We start from the raw sequence: 26,520 nt of genomic DNA, 5'->3' as shown, positions 1-26,520 counted from the left end.
AATAACTCATTTGTCAAATATACAAATGAAAGTACCCTGTATTTTATTAGTAAATGGGCAATATAAGGTAGGGAAAGCAGGATGAGAGGCCAAGGATGCAATTCTAGTTTCCCCAGCCTGTTTATGTCCTTACGCCAGATGCTTTTGTGATTAAACCCAAACTTATCTATTTATTAAATGGGTCCATTAACCTACCCAATTTATAAACCAATTTCATCTTAGTTGATAGGCACTATTTTATGGAAGAGATCTTGTAATACCCAGAACCAGTTCACACACACACACACACAAATCATGCACAGCTTCTAAAGCCCGAAATAAAAAAAAAAAAAAAAATAAGCCATCACGTGTTGGAAACTCATTGGAAATCATGGAAGTACATGGAGAACTCGAGTTCTCTTGCGAACGGAAAACCAAAATCATTCAGAAATCTGAGTGAAAATCGAACTAAAACTCTTCTCTTTAAGGTCTATTTAAAGGCCTCCACTCTCTTGATTCTTTCTCATCGAAAAATCATCGACGTTCTCTGCTATTTTTCTCTCCATTTTCTTCTTGATTTGCCGATGGTTAATCTTGATTTGGCCATCAGAAATCAAATTAGTTCTCGTCAAAGATTAGGTAAATCATCTAAACCTCTTCCCCTCAATCTTTTATAGTTGTTAAAGCTTGGATTTTAACTGATTAGCACCAAGAATTTTCCTCAAAAGTCTGATTCTGCTTTCCCCTATTTCTACCATATGTTTTGCCTAGTTTTCCACCACTGCTTGGCCACTGTCGGTCACCGCACCTGAGTCATGGATGCCACCATGGACTGCCCCTCCAGCCACGAGCACCATCGGATAGAAGGAGGCCATCCTAGCTTGAGAACATGGGGAGCAAGAGCTCCCTATTCCGTGAAAGAAGAAGAGAAGAAGAGGATGCGGGTCCTCTCTTCTGTGGAAAAAAAAAAGAGAAAAAAAGAAAAAAAAAAAGAAGGGAGAGATTTCTCTCGCTTCTTTCTCTAAAGTTTGTTTTCCAATTTCTCTGTTTAAAAAGTTTTAATTTTCTCTCTCCATTTTCTTTCTCTATCTTTTCTAGGAATTTACTCTCTCTAAAATTATTTTTTTTTTGATTTTTCTCTCTCTATAATTGATTCTAGTTAAAATTTTTTAATAATTTTAATCTGATCTCAGTAAAGAGAATCCTAATCATGGTCGTCGGGTAGCGTATTGCGCCCACCTTAACCTAATCCGGATATCATTAGATTTGATTATTTATTATTTTTATTAAATCATCTATACACTAATTCAACTATGACTTGATTGAAATACCTTGATTAGACCGATTGGGACATCGGATAGTGTCGTCTGATTGATCATGTTCCACCTTATCGATTTTTTCTCCTCTGATATTCTCTTTTATGTGATTTATAAATCTAGTGAATTCGTCAGACACACTTGATTTCTGATTTAATTCTAAGTGAGGTTTTGATTTATGATTTTATTTTGATTTAATCATAATTTAAATTAATATAAAAAAATATAATTTTGAATAATAGATTCAGAAGAATTCTCTTAAGGTTAATTGATCTATTCGTTCAATATTCTACAAAAGATAAATAATGAATAATCTTCTCGAGATATTTCATAATTTATTCTGAAAGTAAATAATTATTCTTTAAATTATGCATGATTTATAAAATTATATTTTGAATAGCAAGTGATTTGAAAAAAATGATATTTATGAAATACCATTGTTTATTGATTATGCATATGTTTAGTAAAAATTATAATATTTATATGTTATATTACAAAAATGCTTTGATACGGATCGAATTTGTGTGGATCTCAGCCTAACTATGTTCAGTGGGCTTCGTCAATGGACATTATATATTAGTAATCAGTGGATCCCGTCAATGAAAATTATACGTTCGTAATCAGTGAATCCCATCAATAGAGATTATATATTGGTACTCAGTAGACCATACCAGTGGGGGTGTGTATTGGTATTTATTGAATTTTGTCAGTAAAGATTTTACACTGGTATTTAATGGACCCTACCAATGGAGATTAAACGTTAGTCATAGTCAAAGATTGTTGAGTTATATGTATTTTGATTCGAATCATATTTATGATTTCTTTATATATGAATATTTGAAAGAATTTAATTTGCATTAAATTAGTATGAAATATGTTCTTATATTTATTCATGACATTATTTTTGAACATTATATAAAATCTGAAATATCTAGTTAAGATATTCATTACTTACTAGGCTATCGAGCTCATTATTCTTCTCTTTTATTTTTCAGATTCAAATTCTAAATTGCAGATATGGATACTATTTTGGAAGTGAGCTAGAAGCAAGAGACAATAATATAGATTTATTATTATGTTTTTACAGAATTCTTATTTGAGGTATAATTGATGTAAGATTTTTGAATATTATTGAAATTTTATGGGAGACTAAAGTTGATTTTAGTTAGTTAAATTTTAGACTAAATTTATTATGAATTTCGTTGTGATGCTACATTAATATCATTTTTAGAATACCTTGCATACTTATGGAAAGAGTTCTTCATAATTATGTGGCGATTGCCGCAACCTCCGATCGGCTCGCAATCTCGAGTCGGGGGTATGACAGATCTAAAGTTTAAATCATGATTATAATACCCTACTACTGTAGGGCCTAACCCATTTGCAATTTGGATATACTATTTCTCCCCCTTAATTGTAATACCCCAAACCAATTAGAACACAGCTACATGAATTTTAAAATGATAGAATAAAAAGAAGAAAGAGAATAGAGAGAAGACTCAATGGGAGTCTTCTCTTCCATTGGACTCTTAATCGAAGTTGGAATCAGATGCTAAGAGAGTCTAACTCCTCTCTTGATGTCTATTTAAAGGAACCAAGTTTCTTGTGAAATCCCCCACGGTCGGCCGCCGTTCATCGTCGAGAGAAATCTTTTTCCTCTCTTCTTCTTCTTCTTTTGAGATTTTTCTTCAAATCCATTGGAATCATGTTCAAACATCACTAGAGATAAGGTAAAAATTCTTCTCATTATCTTCTCCTTCCTTGGCCACCAAACCCTGGTCTTTGGCCGGCAATCGCCAGATTTCTCTTAAGAAAATCCCTCCCCTATTTCGATTTAGCTTTCCACCATTTTCTTTTGATTTTTTGACACAATAGGTCATTGCCAACTGCCAGTCTAGGATCCACAGTTGCATTATCGTAGCCCCAGCCACCACCAATCAAAGCCATGTCGACGGTAACTCACTATTCCAAGATTTTGTGGGGAGAAACAGATCCCTATTTTTGTCTCATCATGGAACCAAAGGAAGAAGACAAAGAAAAATAGAAAAAGAAAAAAAAAAAGAAGAGAATTTCTCTCTCTTCCAACTTTCTCTCTCCATTTTCTATCTTTAGTTTCTTTCTTTACTTTCTCTCTAGAAGTTTTATTTTTTCTCTAGAATTATTTTTCTTTGTAAAACTTATCTCTTTAAGATTGATCGAGCAAAGAACTTCTTTTGATAATTTTGATTGAGCTTGGTTAAGGATCCTGATCCACAATCACCAGATGTGTACCAGCATCCATCTTGATTGGATCTGAATACCATTAGATTTGATCTATTTGATCTCTATAGAGTCAATTGTATCTTAATCTGATCTTGATTAAATAGAGTCATTTGATTGAACTGACCTTTGATCGTCAAGCACTGTGTTGACCTCTATTCTGACTTTTATTGAATATTACTGATATGATCATCTTCAATCTCTATTGAACTACTTATATCCTAATCTGATCTTGATTGGATAAAATTAACATGATTGGACAGACCTAGACTGTTGGATGTAACAACCATTCAATCCTATCTATCTTAATTATCCATATTCTTTCTAATTAGTGGACTCAATTTTGTATAGGAGTATAGTCATCTTGACAAAAAGATATCCAACAGTGGGATATTGTGATATATATGATTTATGAATTGTAGATTTTGAAAAGAAATTTTTGAAATTATATGGATTTGTTGGAGTAAGTATGAGATAAGTAATGCTATACTTTTTTAAATTTATCGATAAATTTCAAATATTTTTATATTAAATTATTCATGATTTATGAATCTGATGTATGTCTTTTACCATGATATAACTTATCAGATAGATGTTTTAAAGGAATATCGGCATCTACAAGTGTAGCACAGGATGCATTGATGGCACATAGAAGCTAGAAACATTTATCAAGAAATTTTCATCATTGGAAACAATAATTAGATGTAAGGAAGTATCGAATATCTACTTCCTATGGTACTGAGTGGGCAATGCAGAACAAACCCACAAAACCCTTCAATGAAAGTATTCTTACAACGCAAATGAGAAAGAGGACTTCTTAAGGGTTGATTAACAACTTCTAGGGGTCCTGGCTTGTCTAGAAGGAATAGTCAAGTATGCTACTATGGCCAATTTTCTCACATATTTTTAAGTGAATAACACATATTTGAAAATGAGCACTAAAGAGATACCCAATACTGGAAAAATAAAGGATACAGCACCATCATCACCAACCTATAATATAAGAAATGATTGATGTTAGCAGAAGGAGAAACAAAAGTCAATATGACTTTACAAGTATATAGATTTTTTTGATAAAATCAAGTGCTTATACCTTTACAAATATGTTCCATAGCAACAGCTTTCAAATATGCAGGCACAGAAGGATGCAAATCTCAGTCCTGACGTAGAAACAAAAACAAAACAGAAAAGGAGAAGAGGGTTTTTTTTTTGGGGGGGGGGCGTGGTGCAGTGAGGCGGGTAGGCGGCACCAGGAGGGGAGAGGAGGGGGTGGCGGCACTGTGCTAGGGCCATGGGAGGGGGGAGGGGATGGGGGAATGCGGCACAGGGGAGGGGAGAGGGGCGGCACGATGCAGCGGGTGGGGCCGAGGGAGGGGAGAGGGGGTGCCGGTGTCACAAAGAGGGAGGGGGGCAGCTGTCGTCGGGGAGGGGAGGGGAGACAGTCACGGGCGAGCGGGCCAGAAGGGGAGGGGGCGCACGATGATGCACCACGATGCACGGGGCTTAGAGCGCAGGAGGGGGGTGGGGAGGGGGTAATGCAGTCGCTGGGAGGGAGGTCGGGGATGTCACAAGCGGGCAGGTGGGGAGGGGGCGGTGGCTAGGGTTGGTGAAGAGAAGAAGATTTTGGGGTGGGGAGGCTGTTGCGGGTGAGCGGGACGAGGGGAGGGGGTGGCGTGGTGAGGCGGGTAGGCGGCATTGGGGAGGGGGGAGGGGAGGGGGTGGCAGCACTGTGCTTAGGGCCACGAGAGGGGAGGGGAGGGGGCTGTCACGGGCGGGCAGACGGGAGACGAGGTGGTGGCTAGGGTTCAGGCATGATGGCTAGGGTTGGCAAGGAGAAGAGGAGGTTTAGGCCGTTGGGAGGAGAAGAGAGGATTTTTTATTAGAAAGATTTAGCAACCGATTTATCAGTTGCTAAATATAATATAATTTAAAATTAAATTTTTTAAATTAAAAATATTTTTCAAAATTATTCTTATTTAATTATATTTAGAATAATTAAAGGTCCCAATTAATTTTTTTAGAAATCAAATTTGTGATCGATTTTTAAATTATAAAATATTAAAAAATTTACAACCAAAAAATTGATCGCAAATATATTTATAGACTAAAAAAATAATTCAACAATTTTATGACTGATTTTTTGATCATAAATTTTTTAGTATTTTGTAACCAAAAAATTAATCATAAATATATTTAAATTAAAAAAGAATTAAAATATTTTGTGATCGATTTATCGGTTGCAAATTATTAAAAAAGTTATGATCAAAAAATTGATCATAAAATTTTTAATTTGATAAAAAATTTTATGATCAATTTTTTGGTTGCAAATTAGAAACTCTATTTTGTAAATTAAAAAATCTTATAATAAAAAAAATCGATCACAAATGTATTTATAAATCAAAAATATATATGGCAACATTCCGATTGAATTTTTGGTTGCAAATTAGTATCCCATTTTGGCAACCAAAAATTCAATCGCAAAATTACTTAAATAATAAGAAAAATGTTGCAACCAAAAAATCAATCTCAAATATATTTATAAAATAAAAATGAATACATGAAAAATTTGCAACTGATTTTTTGGTTGTAAAATATTATTCGTGCCTTTTTGCAACCAATAAATTGGTCACAAAAATATATAAAAACTAAATAATGAAAAATATTTGCCATAAATTTTCAATCACAACATATTACATATTTTTTGCAACAAAAAAATCAGTTATAAAATTATTTAAAAATAAAAATAAATAATTAAAATATTTTACGATCAATTTTTTGATTGTAAAAATATAAAAAATAATTTTTATAAATTTATTTTTATATTCAATAAATCAATCGTAAAATTGATTGAAAAATATTGGTGCACCTTTCGATGAAAAATTTTACAATCGATTTTGTATCGATTGCTATATTATATTTATCCAAGAATCAGTTGTAAATTTGATCAAAAAAATTCGATCATAAAATTGATCACAAAAATATTATTTCTTATAGTGTGAATTATCAAATATATCTTTTTTTTCAAAAATTAAGTGATTTATGATTGAATATATTGAATTTGATATGAACCATACTGGTTGATTTATGAATTATTCGATTTGAAATATAAAGTATGTTTTTGAGAAAAATATTGATTTGAGATACATTTTGACTCACAATCTGATTATGTATCGAACCCCACTAATGGATGTTAAATACTAGTACTTTGATACCCTCCAGTGGGGGTTAAACACTGATACTAGTACTTTCATATCTTGACAGTAGAGATTGTACGTTGATATTTTGATACTCTATCAGTGGGATGGTTAATTGCTGATATTTTGATATCCTGTTAGTGAGGATTGTGTGCTTATATTTTGATATCCTATCAGTGGAGCGGTTAAATGCTAGTATTTTGATATCCTATCAATGGGAGTTATGCACTAATACTTTGATTTAGTTCATGGCTATCGAGATGAGCATGATATTTTAAAAGAAATCGATTTATGAATGAAAATAAATTCGTATGGATCTTATTTTGATTAGTGTTATATATTTTGAATTGATGCATATTGCATGCTTATTTTCAGTATATTATTATTGTTGAATTTATCTAGCTAAAAGATACATTACTTGTTGGCTTGTCTAATCCATTGCTTTATATTTTACCACTTTTACAAATTCACATAACTAGCTTGATTTGGAGATTCTATATGGGAGAGCGAATTAGAAGTAGACTTTGATATCTTTCTTTTAGATTAAGATTTATTGAAGTTACAAAAAAAATATGAAAATTTATTTTGTAAGATATTTGATTTAGTTATTTGAATTAAAATTGAGCATTAATTATTTGAATATTATTTCTCTGTCGCTTTATGATATTATGATGAGATGCCTTACATGTTTATGAAAAATTTTTCAATGAGTGTGCGGTGGTTACCATAACCCATAGACTTGCGATCTCGGATCAGGGGTATGACACTTATAATAGCATCTCAATGCACGAGATTCTCATCATTGCGAGGTCTGTCAAAGGCTAGATGTAGGCAATTTTACTCCCACATATTCTATGTTTCGAATCTATGACAAATGGATCAAAAATAGCTATGTTACTATTGCACCAAGATTACTTTTTCTTGCATGCAAGAATAGGTTAAATATCAGTACATTGTTTAGATGAGTGTGGATTGCTCTTGCAGGTTCATCTTTGATGCCTCAGTTTTTGATCGGCGTCCATCATCAGCCATATCATGTTGAATCGGAGTCTTGCAACAACAATATTTTTTACGCAAAAGAAAAAAGGATTCACGTTCTTTTGCACAAATTTTGATCGTACAATGTTCACTTTGTGATCTGTGCCATTGGATGACTATAGAGTTCACAGTGCTTTCAAATCTGTGAATAGCACAATTTGACGGTAGATTTTGCCAAAGAAGATCAATCATTTGCGAACAAGACAACCGGAACCTATTAGAGATGGTGAGGGGATGCTCGTTCTTGTCTTGCCTGGATGCTTCTTATTTATACTTAAAATTTTAATTTTTTCCGGTTATGCATTTAAAATGATCACTGTACGTAGTGCAACTTATTATGTTAAATATGATCGATGAAAGAACAAAAACACATGAAAATTATATTTCAAGATTTGAATAAGAAAGAGTTCAGCAAAGTGGTAAGACCCCTAGCTTGTACCTCAATTTGCTTATCAAGCTTGACTAAAAAGACTAAGAAAAGGTCTGCTAAAATAAATTATGGAGGAGGCAAAGCGGCTAACGTCAATGTAGTTCCTGTCCAAGCCTCTAAACACTATGGCATACTTTCCAATTTTGACTTTGTATCTTGGGTCGAGAGGACAACCTGGAGGTTGTGGGTCCTTGCTTGAAATTTTCACTTCTCACTTAATTTTCCAGTCATCTAATTTATATTTAGCTCTTTGCAATCCCAGAACTCATTTATTTTTTTATCTGTTCAATTTTCACTAAACTATTGTAAATTCTCCACCTGTTCTGTGAATTTTAATCTTTCAACCCAAAAAACCAGTGATTTTCAAACAACTTATGTGTAGATTGGTGAGAATCTGGGACCTCCAGTAAAGAATACCTACTATCAATATTTGTGACATGCGCACCTCAGCTTAAGTTTATAGCTTTATCTCAATCTTAGTATGGATATATTGATATAGAGATGAAAATAGATCTGATAATATTTAAATATGGATACAAATTTGAACATTCAACTAACATAAATATTATATTTTCTATGATATCTTTAATTTTATGCTTATAAAATTTAATTATTTAACTTAAATTTGTATCTGACTGACATTCATATTCATATTTGTCAAATAAAAATAAAAATAGATATAGATATGAATGATATAAATATCCAATCCATATCCAATTTTTCATCCTTCATTCACATTGGATGTTGTTTTGTATTCATTATGCTAGTCTTGTAATGCATATCTCTTCTGTTGAAATCCAGGTACATGCTGAATCATTAGTTCAATTTTTTAACATTATTTTAATCTACATATGGACCACAATATTGTGATGCCAGCTAATTACAATAACTTATACTTAACATCAACTATATTTTATGTTTAGACCATTTTTGTTCAACAACACAAAGCTTAACGAGTGAGTAGATTGATGAAACATCGCCAATACTTGCATAAAAAATGGCATAGATTGCCAACTAACATTAGAATGCATTCAAGTGTTAGGTCAAAGAGTATAAGAGTGTGAGATCGTCTGCTCTGGATACCATGTAATAGACCTGCACCATTTCACAGCCAATGCAAAGGCCAGTTCTAGGCTAGAAAATTAAGAGTAATTCTTTGTGTATCACGTGTGGTGCAATAATAGCGTACTATCCAATAATATTAGGGTACGTAGCGCATTTAGATAGGATGGATATTAAATACCGCTCAATTTTTTTTTTAATTTTCAGTGACGAAAATATTATTTTTTGTATACAACAAAGAAGGGATAGTATTATTACTTCCTAATATCTTATCTGATTTTTCTTGAATATATATGACGTTCTGTATATTTATGATATTTTGAATAATATATATGACTTTCTGATGTCTTTTATGACTTTCTATGAATATATATGACATTCTGAACAATATATAAGACTTTCTAATGCCTTATATGATTTTCTGTGAGTATATATCACATCCCAAACAATATATATGATATCTTGTGACTATATATGACATTCTGAATAATGTATATGACTTCTTAATATCTTATATGACCTCCTGTGAGTATATATGACATTTCGAACAATATATATAATTTTCTATGAATACATATAATGTCCTGAACAACATATATTACTTTTTAATGTCTTATATGACTTTTTATGAATATATATGATGTCCCAAATAATATATATGACTTACTATGAATATATATGACGTTCCGAATAATATATATGACTTCTTAACACTTTATATAACATCAGAAAGTCATATATATTATTCAAAACGTCATATATATATTTATACAGAAAGTCATATATATTCATAGAAAATCATATAAGGAGTTAGAAAGTTATATATGTTATTTAGAATATCATATATATTTACAGAAATCATATATATTATTCAAGATATCATATATACTCACATAAAGTCATATATATTCATAGGATATTATATATATTGCTTGGGATGTCATATATATTCCTAGAAAGTCGTACAAGGCATCATGAAATCATATATATTATTCACGATGTCATAAATATACAGGAAGTCATATATATGGTTTAGAATGTCATATATATTTACGGAAAGTCATACAAAATATTAGAAAGTAATAATACTATTTTTTCTTTATTGTATAGAGAGCATGATATTTTTGTCACTAAAAATTAGAGGAAGAAAAAACTGGATGGCATTAAATGTATGTCCCATCGTTAAGTACGCTATGTATTTTCAGATAATTGGGTGGTATACTCTACGTCAAATTTATTGCACTATACGTGGTATGCAAAAACTTTCTTAGAAAATTAAATCTGTTATGCATGGTTTGTACTAGAATATTTGTTTCAATAAGACCAATATCAGCAATCCGGCCAGTTGCCACGCACGTTTGTTATCATGAGAATAAAGGCCAAGTGGTAGTGTCTTAAACTGCTCAACTAGGTTTAGCAAATTCATGTAGTTCTTTTGAATCTAATATTGTTTTGGTTAGAATTAGCTAGACTAACTTGGGTTTAAAACGAGTTGAGTCAATTTGATGATGTGTGTAATTAAGTTTAGTCCATAGGGGTCAGTTGTAATGAGGTTAGATACAGTCATATAAAATCGGATGGGACTAAGCCCAATAAATTTTGTGCTACGTTAGATACCAATTTTGCCTCTCTTTTATAGCTTATCACCTTCTACGAGTTCACTTACTAACCTAACTTGTTTGATTGAGAAGCAGGGCCCAACTTGACTTTGACACACCTCCATCCAAATTTAGTGAACCTTTGGTATTCTTTATTTTTTTTATTTCTCAAGTCTAGCCTAAAAGCAAGATAACCAACTTGGGATAAAGTATTAAGATGGGATAACTCTACTTTGGTTTGAGCCCAATTATTGTCTTCACATCCTATCTCATAATAACAAACATTATCTTTTGGTTAAAAGATTGTTATTATCTTATTTGTGGCTATCCTTTCCTAATTCTTAAGCCTTGATGTTGCACCAGACATGTAGTCCATTAGAATCTATTGAACTCAGACCAGCTATTCTAGAACATGTATATCCTTTAGTATTTCACATGTTTATAGGAAGGCAAACAAGACACCAATTGGATAGCATCAAATATTGCAGATCATTCTCAAGTGATCTTATGGGCACATTATTCTAATACCACCACCACCACCCCTCGGCATTGTTTCTAATTTGATTGTTTATAGTCAAAGTAGATGGATTTAAACCATCTGTTTGATCCCAAAAAAAATGGGAAAAGCTCAGACTATCTATATAAGAGACCAAAATAGTTCACTTTGGCTTTAGATGTAACTATGCTAGTATTTAAGCTGTTGAGTCTCCTCCTTCCCCTTGCATATAACTTTGATGCAAGAGGTCCTGCCCCACCAGATATTTTTCTGTCATTAAAGGAAAAAGACAACTATTAATTAGATGGTTGTTCCTTAACCAAGATAGATATTACAATGGTACTTGGTGAGCCCATCAACATTTATTGCTCTTAAGAAGCTCAGAATTCAAACCCTAATAATGCCATCTGCATCTTATTTCTTGAATAATAATAATATTTAGCATAAATTTTGAAGCAAAGGTTTTATGCATGCTTCCTTGTTGAGGCAATTTGAAATGATGATCGGCCACATAAGTTCAAAAAGTAATGAATATATAGCCAAATTGAATGGTGTTCATGATTACTGGTTAATGAAAGAAACTGTATCCTAAATTCTCATAACCAACAAAATCAACCTACTTCTCTTACTCGTCATTATTAGAGGTGGCAATTTCTAATCGTACCTCGACCAAACTTGCCTAACCTAAGCCATTGGGTCTATATGGTTGGACATCAACCCCAACTATCTAGCAAGATGTGTCGAGTCTAATTCAAGAATATCTCTCAACACATTTGGTCAAGGAAGGTATATATGCACATGCTTTGTTACCCATAAAAAATGACTAGCCATACTGGATGAATTGCAAAATTAGATAGATTTTGGTCAGCTAATCAAATAAAACAAGTTAATAGCTTGGATATAGGTTGGTGGACTTGCTCAGAGTCAAATTCAGGTTGGGTATTCTTGATCCACTGATAGGTAAGATCAAGCTAGCATTAAGACTTATAGACTGTGATTTATGATCTTAGTCTAACCCGCATCCAATCCTTCGTAGACTCCCAAGTTTGCACCTCTCGATCCTGATCAGCATCTCTAAAGAAATTCTTTTTCTACCTAATAAAAAAAAATTTGTTGACTTTACTTTTGTTTTTTATCGGTGGAGAGCCTTCTAATTAAATATATATTTTTTTGACAAATTAGATTTATTAAACTAATCTAGAACAAAAACAGCAGTGAAAATCAGCACATAAAAATACTGAAAAGTTCAGGAGAAAATCTAACAAAGTCGTCTATAATGTGGATCCAATATAATTAGCAACGTATATCACTATCCAACCGACAGCACTGCGTGATTCTTTATAAATATGTGTAACTTCAAAACATCGAAGCATTGACCTTTTTGATAAAGAAATCTTTTTAAATTTAAAAACATTCAATTCACAACCTACCCTGTTGATATCCCACATATTTTTAAGATGCAAGCTCGTTTTACAGCCGTCAGTTCGTGTACAAAATGGGGAAAAATAAAAAAAAGATAAAGAAATCTACAGAACAATTCCAGCTGGACCGGAAAGAGCTCAAGTCAAACGTACAATTTCTCGCCGGCGACGTAGATAACACGATTCACACCGCCGCGCCAGAATCCGGAGAACTGGACTCGACAGAAGCCCGGCAAAGAGGGCAGCTGGTGTGACTCTGAAACCACATGTCAACGCACTCCGTATGAAAGCGATGGTTGCACCTCGGCAGCAGCCGGCCATTCTCGCCCTCCTTGAACTCCATCAAACACACAGCGCACTCCATCTTCTCCTCGCCGCCGATGGTGTAGACGAAGATCGGCAACGACGAGAGGACTCGGGAATCCAGCCTCCGGCCGTTTCTTGCATGGGGACCGGGAGAACTGGGAGTGGAGGAAGAGGTGGTGGCAGCGTTGGTGTCACCTACTCGCTGGTCCTTCTTGCAGAAGAAATGCCAGATGCCAAAGTAGAAGAGAAAGATGAGGAGTATGTTGAGGGCCAAGAGAAGAGGGTACAACACTCGGCTGTGGCCTGCCCCATGAGCGTGCTCGGACGGGGGAGGGCCACTGGGGCTCGGGCTAGCTGATAGCGTTCGACTTGGCCTTGCCATCTTCATGCCGCTTGGTTGTGTTTGTGCTTTGGGTTTGGATGAAAGAGAGAACGTCTTGAGGGTGGTAAGAGGAGGTCTGACAAATGACAATAGGAGAGCCAAATAAGAAAAAGGCTTAGGAGGAGGAGGTCTTTCTCTTTTTCATCTTGCTTACCAACTTAGCTAAATGACCTTAGGCTTCATTTGACCCTTATAGCACGGCGTTTTTCTGCAACGGAGGGTCGGTCACATGGAAGTTGAATAACATATTTAGGAGTCCAAAAGAACCAAGTGGTTTATAGTCTGTAAAACATAAAATGAATAGGCCTCGCTGCGCCACTGGTTTTATCATCCAAAAACCTTTATTTTGATGAAAAATAAGCCATTGACCAGCTAGCCCAAGTTGGCCACTTGAGGGAAGCTAGCACATCTGAAAGCCCTACGAATAGTATTAAAAAGAGCATGAATTCTCTATTATACACCGCGCGGTATGATGCATAGAGTGCACCGTTCATTGTATGATGGACGGTTGCGTGTGCAGCGGATTGTGCGACGTACGCCGCGTTCAGCCATGCGCAACCATTCATTGCACTGGCAAGCTAGTCTAAGTTGGCCACTTGAGGATAGCTAGCACATCCGAAAGCCCTACAAATAATATTAAAAAAAGTACGAATCCCCTAATGTGCACCACGCGGTATAATGCACAGCACACATCACCTATTGGATGATGGACAGCCGCACGCAATCATTCATCGTGTGGTAGACGGTGTGCACGATATATTGCACCATGTAGTGCATAACGTGCACAGCGGAGAATCTGCACTCTATTAAAAACATCAATTAGGATCTTTTGCCGTGTGGCATCATAGAATGCCATGTCTGCTATTAAACAACATACACCGTATATAAACCAACATGTGTTGACAGACAGTCTTGTTTAATGGCCATCCATTCATTAACGGTGACCATCCACATTAATTGTGCAGAATTCTATCATGCCACACATACACTATAGAGAACCGTTGTTCGAAAAATTTATCTACACCGTATATTGCAGTATATTGCACGTATCGTCTATCGTATGATAGATGATGTGCGACACTTATGTGCACGTATACACGATGACATATAGCTGTCCATCATATGATGGACGGCACGTGTGATGCACCGTACCATACACTGCATCATGATACCATGGAGGATCTGCGCCCATCTACGCCAACATAATGGAGGATCGGCGCTCTAAAAGCACATCTAGAACAGATTGCCCAACCAGCCTGGTTGTTTATCAAACTCTAGGCGTAGCCTGGCCTACACAGCCATACTAATTTGAGGGTTTAGCTCTTTTTTTGACTGCAAGAAGGCCTAACCTTTCGGAAAGCTTGAGCCGGAACAGAAGGGCCTAACCTAGAACTTTTGGCAACCAGCCTATTTGCTCCCCAGGTTCCGGGCACAGACATGGATGTTAGGCCTACAAAATGCATGGCAAAGGCCTGAATTGAACAACAACGCTTGAGACGATGTTTGGAGTTTGGACTATCAATGCCTGACTCAAGAAGATATGGAGTTCATATGTGCCTGACTCAAGACGATGTTTGGACTATCACCGGTGCTCTACTTTTTTTTTTTTTTTTGGATAAAAGGGGAGGTATTACCACCCATGTTTATTAATCTAGAGAATGATTTGGTTGACCAAGGTCAACCAAATGAGAAGGTAGTTTTAGGCTTGCAGTTTTACAGGTTATGCTCTTTATAGGTTTGCTGGTTGATTTTCAGGTTATGGAGTCGATAAATACAGTACTTTGAATTGTTTTGTTTATTATTTTATTGGTAAGGAGAGTGATGACCTCATCTCTCGTGAAGAACATACAGATACGTTCTATCCTTAAGTTAAACAGCTCTGATAGATTGTTGAGTTTTATATATTTGGTTCAAATGCAACAAATGCAGCTCTGTTACGCCATCTAACTCATCAGCCTAAGTTTCGTTTTTTTTTTGATGAAACTAAGTTTCGTATTGTTTATCACTGAGAATATTCTGAACGATACAAACAGAAGTTGTACAGCATGATTGTTGCTGTCTATCCACTTAATTGTTAATCACGATTCAATTAAAAACAAAGTGAGCTAACTAGGAATACCAGCAGCCGTTGGTCATTGGTAAGCAACGGGGCCTTCATTTTTTTTTCTTTTAATATTGGGGATGCATTCGAAATTTAAAAGCGAAGGAAGCTCATTGAGTACTTTGGAATGTTTTATCTCCTCTTTGTTGTTGAATTCCTCTTGAGCACTCTGTGACTCCCTGTAAACATTCTCTTTAATAAAGTGGGCGGAGTCCACTCCATTCCATTATTTAAGAAAAAGATGTAGAGATACAGCTGAGAGGACATGATGCATGGTAGCATGCTCAATCCTTTTTTGTTTTTTAGCTTTTGAGTAAACGATGGGATGCAGGATACGATCACAGATTTTATGTTTTTAAGACATTTAAAATAGCGAACTCTCGTTCAGGACGAAAGAAGATCACCTCACAGCACAAAATAAGGACTATATCATGATAGCCTCACTCGGTTCGAGCATCATACGATAGTTTAACGGTTAAAAAAAAATATCAAATTTGATGTGAATCACTTTGACTGTCATGAGTCTGATCGAGTCGAAATTTTTTCATTTGAGATTTGAAATAAGTTGATTAAATTAAAAAAAAAAATTTTAAATAATATTTGATCTGACAAAACTTTCAATCCAAAAAAAAAAATCTAGTGGAGCAACCAAAGCAGAGTAAAGGTAGAAGTCGAGATATATTTTTCAAAATATTTTAATTATTTTTAAACTATTTATATTGGATATATTTATTTTGAGTAAAAGAATTTTTTTAGAATTAGGTAGTTGAATCCGATACAACTGTGCAAAGACAAAAATTCGTATAGAAATTAAGAAGAGAAATTCGATCCGAATTGAATAAAGACCGTCTTCACCATTATAGATAGATACTATATATATATTTTTTTAATTAATAAAAAAAATATTTAAGTTCTGTTTTCATTTTTTTTTTTTTTTATCTTTCGTTGAGTTGAGTGGATTAAAAAAAAATTTCTACTTTTCAATCAGATTAATTACACCATCGTACCTTTGCACGTATCAGGGGCACAACGCAAACAAATTGACTCGTCCACATTTAAGTGCCAGTATGGGAAGTCATGGACCAGAATTTCATCCACTCTCATCACCCGTACTCTCGCAGTAATAAGTAGCCACCTGGTTGCTACTTTCACTGGCATATCCCAAACTATATATGGATCATGGCCTCGGAAGGGACATAAATATTGACCAGGATTACGCCAATCTTGTAACATCTTCTCTTACATTCAAGCTATCTAAGAGCGTCTCAACACATTCAAGCCCCAAACCCTTGCCTGCTTTCATCTAACTAGGATTGATGTCCCCTCGAGGCTAGCCTCGATTGCTCGTTCACTTTTAAGATCTCAGGTCAAATTCAGGGTCGCCACAGCAGAATTTTCTAAGGCCAATTAAAGCCACCCGTCCATGTCTATGGGCATGGCCGAGTCCAAGCTTTGGTGCTGAAGTTGGGACGTCTGCTGACATGCGAACTCAAAGATAAACTAGTTGTGAACCCATGTTTTGGCCGTTCATTCATGGGGCTCATGAAGGGTCTTTTCAATCAAAAAAAAAAAAAAGGGTGGGGGGGGGGGGGAGGGGAGTGGGGGGTTTGGGGGTGTGGGGAGGGCACCCAAGTTTAATTGCATTAATATAATAAGAACCAGACTTATCTTTTATCTCTTTCTTCTCGAGAATGATTCACTGATCTTACCTCCTGGACTCCAAGCTTAGAAAAAATTATTAGATAGACTCATTCTATCATAGGCAAAATATTTTGTAGATTTTGATTGGCTCCTTTTCACTGCAGACTGGATAGTAGATCCTTGCCGACTTGATACACCGTAAGGAACAACAATTCAACAACCAAACTTGTGAACAGACAAATCGGAGCTCGTAACACTAAAAGAGCAAACAGGCAGCTACTTCCAAGCCACACTGCTAGGAACAAGACCATCACTATAAATCCTATTATTGGAAGGATTAAGCTTAATTGAAAAAAAATATCTAATTAAAGGACCAGGGATTTATTCCGTAGCATATTCTTGGTTATTCTTTGGCATATTCTTGTTATTCCCTATCTGTATTTCGGTCTACATATTTGTATTTATAGGTCTTTGTACACACTTTTGATCAAGTGAGAAGAAAAATAAAAATAAATATCTCCTTCTCTTTTTCATCATGGTATCAGAGCATCCGGGTTCTGATCCATTCTTTCTTCCTTCCCCTTCTTAAAAAAAAAAAAAAAAAAAAAAATTCCTTTTCCCTCCACCCACCTCTGCCCTCTTTTTCATTATTTTTTTTTTCCTCTCTTCACAGCAAACTGCTGCCATCTTTCCCAGCGAAACTCCCTCTTCCCGGTCCAATCATTATTTTTCCCCACCTCTGCCATCTTTTTCCCTCTTTTTCATTATTTTTTCATTATTTTTTTTCTCTCGGGCGTCGCCTACGAAACTCCTTCCGGCCGAAACCCCAGCGTCACCATTCTTCCCGACGTCACCATTCTTCCCGGTCGCCACCGCAGCCATCGCAGTCCTCCTTCTCACCGGCCGCCTCCGTCGAGCCCCTTCTTCCCGTCGAGCCCCTTCTTCCCGGTCGAAGCCCTCTTTTTCTTCCCGGTCGAAACCCCTTCGCCGGCATCCACCGAGTCCATCCGAGCCTCTTCTTCCCGGCCGAAGTCCTTTCAAAGCTTCCGCATCCACCGAGTCCATCCGCAGCCATCGCCACTGCAAACCTCTTCTTCCCAGCCGAAACCCCTTCCTCCACCTCCCGGCCAACCTCTTCCTCCTCCTCGTCTCCCACCTCCGCTTTGGCGTGCCCGGCCCCCTTCCTTCCCGGCCGAAACCCCTTCTACCACCTCCGCTTTGGCGTGCCCGGCGTTGTGGCGACCTCTGCTGCTTCCAAACCCGGCGTTGTGGCGACCTCTGCGGCCTCCAACCTCTCCTCCTCTTCTTACCTAATAGTTTTATTTCATATTCACCATGTTCAGGACATGACAAGGTCAGAATAGCTGATGGATCTTTTACCTCTATTTCAGAAAAAGGATCCATTGACTGTACTCCTAACTTAAGATTATCATCAGTATTGCATGTTCCATCCTTTCCTACAAATTTACTCTCTATCAGCTCTGTTACTAGAGATTTGAATTGCTCTGTCACTTTTTGGCCTTCACATTGTCTATTTCAGGAGCAGAAAATGGGGAAGATACTTGGGGGTGGTAGAATGCACAATGGACTCTATTATCTATCAACTGATGAGAAAAGTATGAGCTCTTCTTTGACGGGGTATGCATTGTCTGCTGAAAGTGCCACTTCAGAACTTATGTTACATCATCGTAGGCTAGGTCACATTCCTTTTTCTATTCTTAGTCGCTTATTTCCATCTTTATCAACTAAATGCAATAAAAATTTGTTAGTTTGTGATCATTGTGAATTGGCTAAACACACCAGAGCAGTATTTCCTATATCTGGAATTAGAAGTTCTCAACCTTTTGCTTTAATTCACTCTGATGTATGGGGACCATGTAGTATCAATACTCTCAAGGGCCATAGGTGGTTTGTTACCTTCATTGATTGTTTTAGTCGAGTAACTTGGGTTTATTTATTGAAGAAAAAAATGGGAGTTTTAAACTGTTTTAAAGAGTTTCATAAATTTGTAGGTACTCAGTTTGGTGTTGAAATTAAAATTTTACGTTCTGACAATGGCACAGAATACATTAATCAGGAGTTCCGTGCGTATCTTCAAACTCACGGAATTTTTCATCAAACCACTTGTGTTGATACTCCTGCTCAAAATGGAGTTGCCGAAAGAAAAAATCGGCACCTATTGGAAGTAGCCCGATCCTTACTTTTTACCATGCAAGTTCCTAAATTCTTGTGGGGTGAGGCTGTCTTGACCGCGGCTTACTTGATCAATCGTATGCCTCTAAGAACTCTCGGGTTTAAGTCCCCCATACAATGTTTGAAAGGGTCTACTGATTATGTAGTCATTCCTAGGGTCTTTGGATGTGTTTGTTTTGCTCGTGATCATAGACCTTCAGTAGGAAAACTAGATCCACGAGCATTAAAATGTGTCTTTGTCGGTTACCCTGCTACTCAAAAGGGATACAAGTGCTATTATCCTCCTGAGCGACGAATGCTTGTTACTATGGATGTTACTTTTCGAGAAACTGAAGCTTATTATGGAAGTCGTCTATCTGATAATAAGACACCAAAATTATTTCTTTCGGGTGACTTTCTATACACACCAAATTCTGGTGCCCAGGGGGAGTATCATAGTAATGATGTTCAGAGGGAGCCTAGTATTGAGAATGATGTTCAGAGGGAGCCTAGTATTGAGAAAGAAGAAGAGTCCAGTGTGCATTCACCACCAATTGCCCAGGTATCTCCACCGCTTGAAGCTTCTTCTCTAGAGTCTCCTAATGGTAACAATATTTCTACTACTTCTTCCATTTCTAATCTTAATATCCCTATTGCAAAACGGAAGGGTACTCGCTCAATTATTTTTTCTGCTCGTTACCGTTATGATATCACTAATTATGTTTCATATAAGAATGTGTCTCCATCTTATCAAAGCTTTATAGCTGCATTAGACTCTGTCTGTATTCCTAGTACCTGGCAAAAGGCTATGGCAGAACCTAAGTGGAAGGAAGCAATGTTAGAAGAGATGACTGCTTTATCCAAAAATCAGACGTGGGATCTGGTCACTCTGCCAGCTGGGAAGCATCCTGTAGGGTGTAAATGGGTGTACACTATAAAGCAGACTCCAGAAGGCAAGGTGGAAAGATACAAAGCTCGGCTAGTAGCAAAGGGATACACTCAAATATATGGTGTAGACTATGATGAAACTTTTGCTCCAGTGGCCAAGATGAACTCTGTTCGAACACTTATATCATGTGCTGCTAATTTTGGCTGGGAATTACATCAGTTAGATGTAAAGAATGCATTTCTTCATGGAAATCTTCAGGACGAAGTATACATGCAGATACCACCAGGATTTGAGACTAGAGCAACAGTTGGAAAAGTCTGTAAGCTAAAGCGCTCACTTTATGGTCTTAAACAGTCTCCTCGAACCTGGTTTGATCGATTCAGTCGGACTGTAAAAGGAATGAGATATAGACAGAGTAATGCAGATGATACTCTATTCTATAGACATCTCAAGGGAAAGAAAACTATACTCTTGGTTTATGTTGATGATATTGTAATAACAGGAGATGACCATCATGAGATTAAACAACTCAAAGGAAAACTAAAGCAAGCATTTGAAGTAAAAGATCTGGGTCCACTAAGATATTTTTTGGGCATAGAAGTTGGACGATCATCCAAAGATATTTTTCTGTCACAACGAAAGTATGTACTAGATTTGCTTTCTGAGACTGGGATGTTGGGGTGTAAACCTGCTACTACTCCAATAAATCAGAATCATCGAACAGTGACAGATGGTGGAGCTCCTGTTGATCGAGAAAGGTATCAACGGTTAGTTGGAAGGCTGATATATCTTTCACATACAAGACCCGATATAGCCTATGCTGTCAGTGTCATCAGTCAATACATGCATGATCCACGAGAATCACACATGGAGAGAGCTTTCAGAGTATTACGCTATCTGAAAGGATGTCCTGGTCGTGGTTTGTTGTTCTCCCAACACAACACATTCCAGGTTGAGGGATTTACTGATGCAGATTGGGCTGGATCATTGGATGATAGGCGATCTACTTCGGGGTATTGTACATATGTAGGGGGTAATTTAGTTACCTGGAGAAGCAAGAAACAGTCAGTGGTGGCTAGATCATCAGCAGAAGCTGAATATAGAGCAATGGCTCTAGGCATATGTGAACTTCTTTGGCTTCAGAAACTGCTTCAGGAATTACAACTTCTAAACAAATTTTCTCTTCGGTTATATTGTGACAACAAAGCAGCGATTGAGATTGTAAGCAATTCGATACAGCATGATCGTACCAAACACATCGAGATTGACCGTCATTTTATCAAAGAAAAGATTAATCAGGGTCAGATCTGTATTACCTATATTCGGTCCTCTGATCAGGTGGCAGACATTCTAACCAAAGGACTTAGCTCATTGTCCTTTTCTAGATTGACTGACAAGATGGGGCTTCGAGATATCTTCGCCTCATCTTGAGGGGGAGTATTGGAAGGATTAAGCTTAATTGGAAAAAAATATCTAATTAAAGGACCAGGGATTTATTCCGTAGCATATTCTTGGTTATTCTTTGGCATATTCTTGTTATTCCCTATCTGTATTTGGGTCTACATATTTGTATTTATAGGTCTTTGTACACACTTTTGATCAAGTGAGAAGAAAAATAAAAATAAATATCTCCTTCTCTTTTTCATCACCTATCAGCACGCACATGTGCAGACACACTCGCTTATCATCAACTATGAATCTAACTTTGGGACAAACCAATTCCGAAACAAATGCAAAGCAAAGGAAGAATAGATTGTGGGAGGCTTCCAGGAACCACCGATAAAGTACACAATTCTGGCCTCCCGTTGGTCCTCTGTGGCGATGTTTTCCAACCATAAGTAGCACATCCTTGATCAAAAGCCATGTGAAAATCTTTATTTTTAAGAGGCATGGGGCCTTTCCAATAAGCATGGAGCTAGCAGGCAAAGCAAACCAATAGCTACGTACAGTGATTAAGAAATTTGCAAGAACTTCAAACTGAGAAAATATCGTGAGCATCCCATTTCCAAAAAATGCAACGGCTTATCGACAACAGCAGTAGCAGATAGAGAATTTGCTCGAGTTTAAAAATCTCTGCTTGTTATCTCGAATTCTAGGGAATTAAGCTTGGGGTCTGTGAAATAAAATGAAAAGCTCAAAATGGGTCCTCTTCTATTTTGACACGAAGCCAAATATATATACAATGATTGCACAGAGGAGATCCTAAGATTCATGCAGAAGCACTTCAGGTGGGCTCATATGATCAGCTGCGGGTGAATCTGACCTGAAGATCTAAATGTGAGGTAGAAAAAGACTTGCCAACCAAGTTGGCAGATAGAGAGATTTTACTATTGGCCAACTTGGCAAAAGATGAGGTTTTGCTATTAGAGAGTAGAACTAGCAGCTGTCGGTATTGATCATAAGTCAAAGATAGTGCCATAGAAGTTGATGCTGATGGACTTTCAAGAGAATGTGCTTAAGTCACACTAGCAGCTTTTTTTAGATTATCGTTTAAAGCATAATACTGCTCGAGTGTGGCCTATTTTGTTGCAATAGTCATAGTGAGGTTTTTGATAATGTGGCTTGGAACGAGCATTAGTGCACATATATAGAGGGAGAACATTGTACTTTAGCAGCCATATGACTAGCAATATTAATAGAAGTTGTTTGCTCCAGAGCAGCCACAACAGAAGCATGAAGGGTATGAGAGAATTGTATACTTCGATTCTCCTCTTGTAAGATTAAAAAATATGTCTTACTAACTGAGGGCAAAGAGTCCATAAAGAAAATTTGGTTGTGAATGGGAGCATAAGACATTCAAATTTGTCAGAAATTGCATCAGCCGCTCCTGTCGCTGCATGTCAATGTACAGTTTCATGCCACCACATGAGCATGTTAAAACTAGAGTATAAGTAGATAATTTATCCCAAAATGCCTTAAGATGATTGTAATAGGCGCCATAGATTACTAGTCTTGCTAGAAATTGATAATTGATAAACCTTGATGGCATTACATTGAGAAAATCTATCACTAAGATCGTCACAAATCGCTGAAGCCATGTCAGAATAGATGATGTTATCATCAATCTCATGGGTAATGGAGTTAAAAAGCCAAGACAATAACATGGTATTACACCATCTTGTCTTAGAAAGAAGAGTAGACATCTGATTGTGGAATCGAGCCATGGACAAGTTGGATTATTGTCACCATTCATTAGGTTTGAAACCAGAACATTTCTTGGGCTATCATATGGGTGAAGGTTGTAGGGGCTAGAATAAGTGTTAACAAAGGAAGATTCGAAGAAGAGTTGTTAGTGTTGCAAGCCATATCTGGAAGGAGTATCTGATTAACTTTCGAATACCATGTAAACTAAAATGAAGGCTCAAAATGGCTCGTAATTATGAGACAAAGCCGATATCTGGATGTAGCAATTGTATTGAGGAGATCGCATGATTCATGCGGAATCTAAGCATCAAAAATGGTAAAAATTGCAAGAAAATAAATATTACAATATGTATAGGATGAATCTGGATAAATTTTTGATATGGATGAATTTTACCGTATATTTTTTACCATCTTTGATTTTTTCTATATGCTTTTCGAGCCAGTGAATATGGACAAATCTCTAGTGAGAGAATTTTTTCGCCATGTACTTTTGACTATCGTTGGGTTTTCATTTATTTGAGTGCGAATGAATCTGTATAGATCTTTGATATAGAGAAATTTTGCCATATACTTTTTACTCTAGCAGGGTCCCAACAATTACTGCCTCCACTCTTTCAAAGAACTCCTTAACGCTGCTTTTTCGGCCCCAAACGATGCTAAAGAGACTGGGATATCTGTCAGCAAGGGATAATAAAAGAGCCCAACAAAATATAAGCCTAAGCCCAGCGAAGCCGAAGCACAAGCCTAGTTTCTTTGAGAGAACTCGGAAAGAGTGTAAAGACAATCCCACCAGGGAATATTATTAAGAAGAGAAGAATATACAAAAGATTGAGAATAAACAAAGGAGATACAAGCAAGAGAACCAAGGCTGGTTTTTTTTTAATGAAAGGAGAAAGGTAAACTTTATTTCTACTTCCATTCTTTTTACATCCCAAAAGCATTAACAATATCATCTGAGCTATATACAGAACTGCATAACAAAACTAAGACCCAAACCAAGTACATCCAAATGCCCGTACCCAGATACATCGAAAAATTTAGAAGGACAATAAATTTAAGGGAGCAAAGCTGAAAGCGCATGCTCCAGGTGAGCAAAGATTGAGCCCCAACTGAACACATAGCGTTAGGAGTAATTTAGAATGATCCAATGATGTATAAAGATTCAAACTCATTATGATCCATCGGATCCATATCAGTGCTTTTCAAGCGGCCTGGTTATTACAGTTTACCCTACCTCTGATCGGCAAATGTCTATTCCGATTTCTGATCGGAGGTTATTCTGTCCGATCTCTCATCGGTACGTTGTTAATCCGAATCTTTGGACGGAAAAGATTTGCTCCGATCCTTGGTCGGAAAACTATCAGTCCCAACTCCTAGTCGGCATGCTATAGTCTTTGATCTCTCCTCAGAAGCAAATTGATCGGGCTCAGATTCAAAAGACAGATGCCAACTGACCATAGCTGTCAATGCTATCTGATCATAGCTGTCAATGCTATTTGGCCATGGCTATCAATACTATCTAGGTGTGACTATTTGATCTTGAGAATCTTTCAGATATAACTGTCTGATCTTGAGAATCACAATCAAATAATCACATCAAATTTGGCCAGTCTGTCTACCAAAAATGGTGACACAGCTGTCTCCTCTATAAATACTAAAATCCTGAAAATCCAGGTAAGTAATCCATCTCAGAGAGCTAAAATTTTGCATCTCTATTTGTGCGTTCTGATTTAAGCATCGGAGGGTCCTCGCTGGAGCACAATCCTCTAGTCCAAATTTTTTAACAGGTTGCTCCAGTACTGTGCTTCTCAATTTTTCTGTGTCAACCAGAAACAAGCTGCAATAGATAGAGAAAGGGCCGAATCTCAAGTCTTATAGACAAAAGCAGATAAGTCAGAAACTCTAAAAGATGGTTCCACATAGGACTTTTTCTTGATGAACCAATACCTCCATCTCTCGAAAGGTGCAGAATGAAATAAATCACTCTGTTCCCACACCTCCGACGATGGTGGAAGTTCCTGCACCGGTGCAGCAATTTGCGACGGTGATGGTGGAGCAATTTAACCTGCTTTTTCAGCAAGTGCGACAACTAACAGTTATCGTTCAGGTAGTGATCCAGCCTTCATCGACACTACAGCGGCGAATCAAATCTAGCAACTGATGGCGAATCATTCTCAAGAGCCAAGGAGACGGCTGTCTCTGAGTCTTTGGTCGGGACATGATTCAACCTCCGATCGACAATCTTCTTCATACTCTGAGGCACATACCAATCGAGATATGAAAGTCGAGCGAAAACTTCAAGAAATGGATCGAAAGATCCAGTAGATTTGCAACAACCCGTCAGCCCCATCCGATGGGTTCGATTCTGAGCCACCTTTTATGGAGAGCATCCTCCAAGAACCTATCTCACCGAACTTCAAGATTTCTTAGTTGGAGAGATACGACGGGACCACAAACCCCACCGATCATGTCAATAGCTTCCAAGCAGTCATGCTCCTTCAGGAAGCCTTCGATGCTATCCTGCACCAAGCCTACCCCTTCACTTTGAAGGGGGCAGCCCGACATTGATACTCCAGTTTGAAGTCGGTTTCTATTTACTTTTTTCGATAGTTGAGCCAAGCCTTTGCTGCCCACTTCATCACCAGCCAACGACAATAAAAGCATTCGAACTACCTCCAGACCATCAAACAGAAAGAGGATGAGTCCATTCGATCTTACGTAGCTCGATTTAATAGAGCTATGTTGGAAGTCCGTGACTTAAATCACTCGATCGAAATGTCTACCCTGAAAGATGGATTATTGATGGATGACTTCAAAAAGTCACTGTTGAAGATCTTTTTCTGAGATTTCTTGAAAATGTTGGCTCGGGCAGAGAAATACGCCTAATTGGAAGATTTTCTGGCAGAAGAAACCGTCCGAATGACCCCAATTGTGGGGAATCAAGAGTAGAGCAGAGCTCGCTCGCCCAAGCAAAATGGTGGAAATCACCACCGTTCAAGATCCCCACCGAGGAGAAGAAATATTTCATCGAGGAGAAATCATTCACCTCCAAGGTGATTAGGCGATCTCACTTCTTTGAATACTTCTAAAAG

The 26,520-nt window shown here is 36.9% G+C and overlaps 1 protein-coding gene across 1 annotated transcript; it reads right to left on the bottom strand.

Moving 5' to 3' along the window:
• Window positions 1-12,775: 12,775 nt before the first annotated feature.
• Window positions 12,776-13,654, bottom strand: LOC140857790 (RING-H2 finger protein ATL2-like). Its single transcript, XM_073256982.1, has one exon. The coding sequence runs from the start codon at window positions 13,485-13,487 to the stop codon at window positions 12,978-12,980; it is 510 nt and encodes a 169-aa protein (XP_073113083.1). The 5' UTR covers window positions 13,488-13,654; the 3' UTR covers window positions 12,776-12,977.
• Between the last annotated feature and the right edge of the window lie 12,866 nt (window positions 13,655-26,520).

The sequence above is a fragment of the Elaeis guineensis genome, chromosome 5 (assembly GCF_000442705.2).
Source record: "Elaeis guineensis isolate ETL-2024a chromosome 5, EG11, whole genome shotgun sequence".
Taxonomy (NCBI): domain Eukaryota; kingdom Viridiplantae; phylum Streptophyta; class Magnoliopsida; order Arecales; family Arecaceae; genus Elaeis; species Elaeis guineensis.
This window is presented reverse-complemented; position numbering and strand designations above follow the sequence as displayed.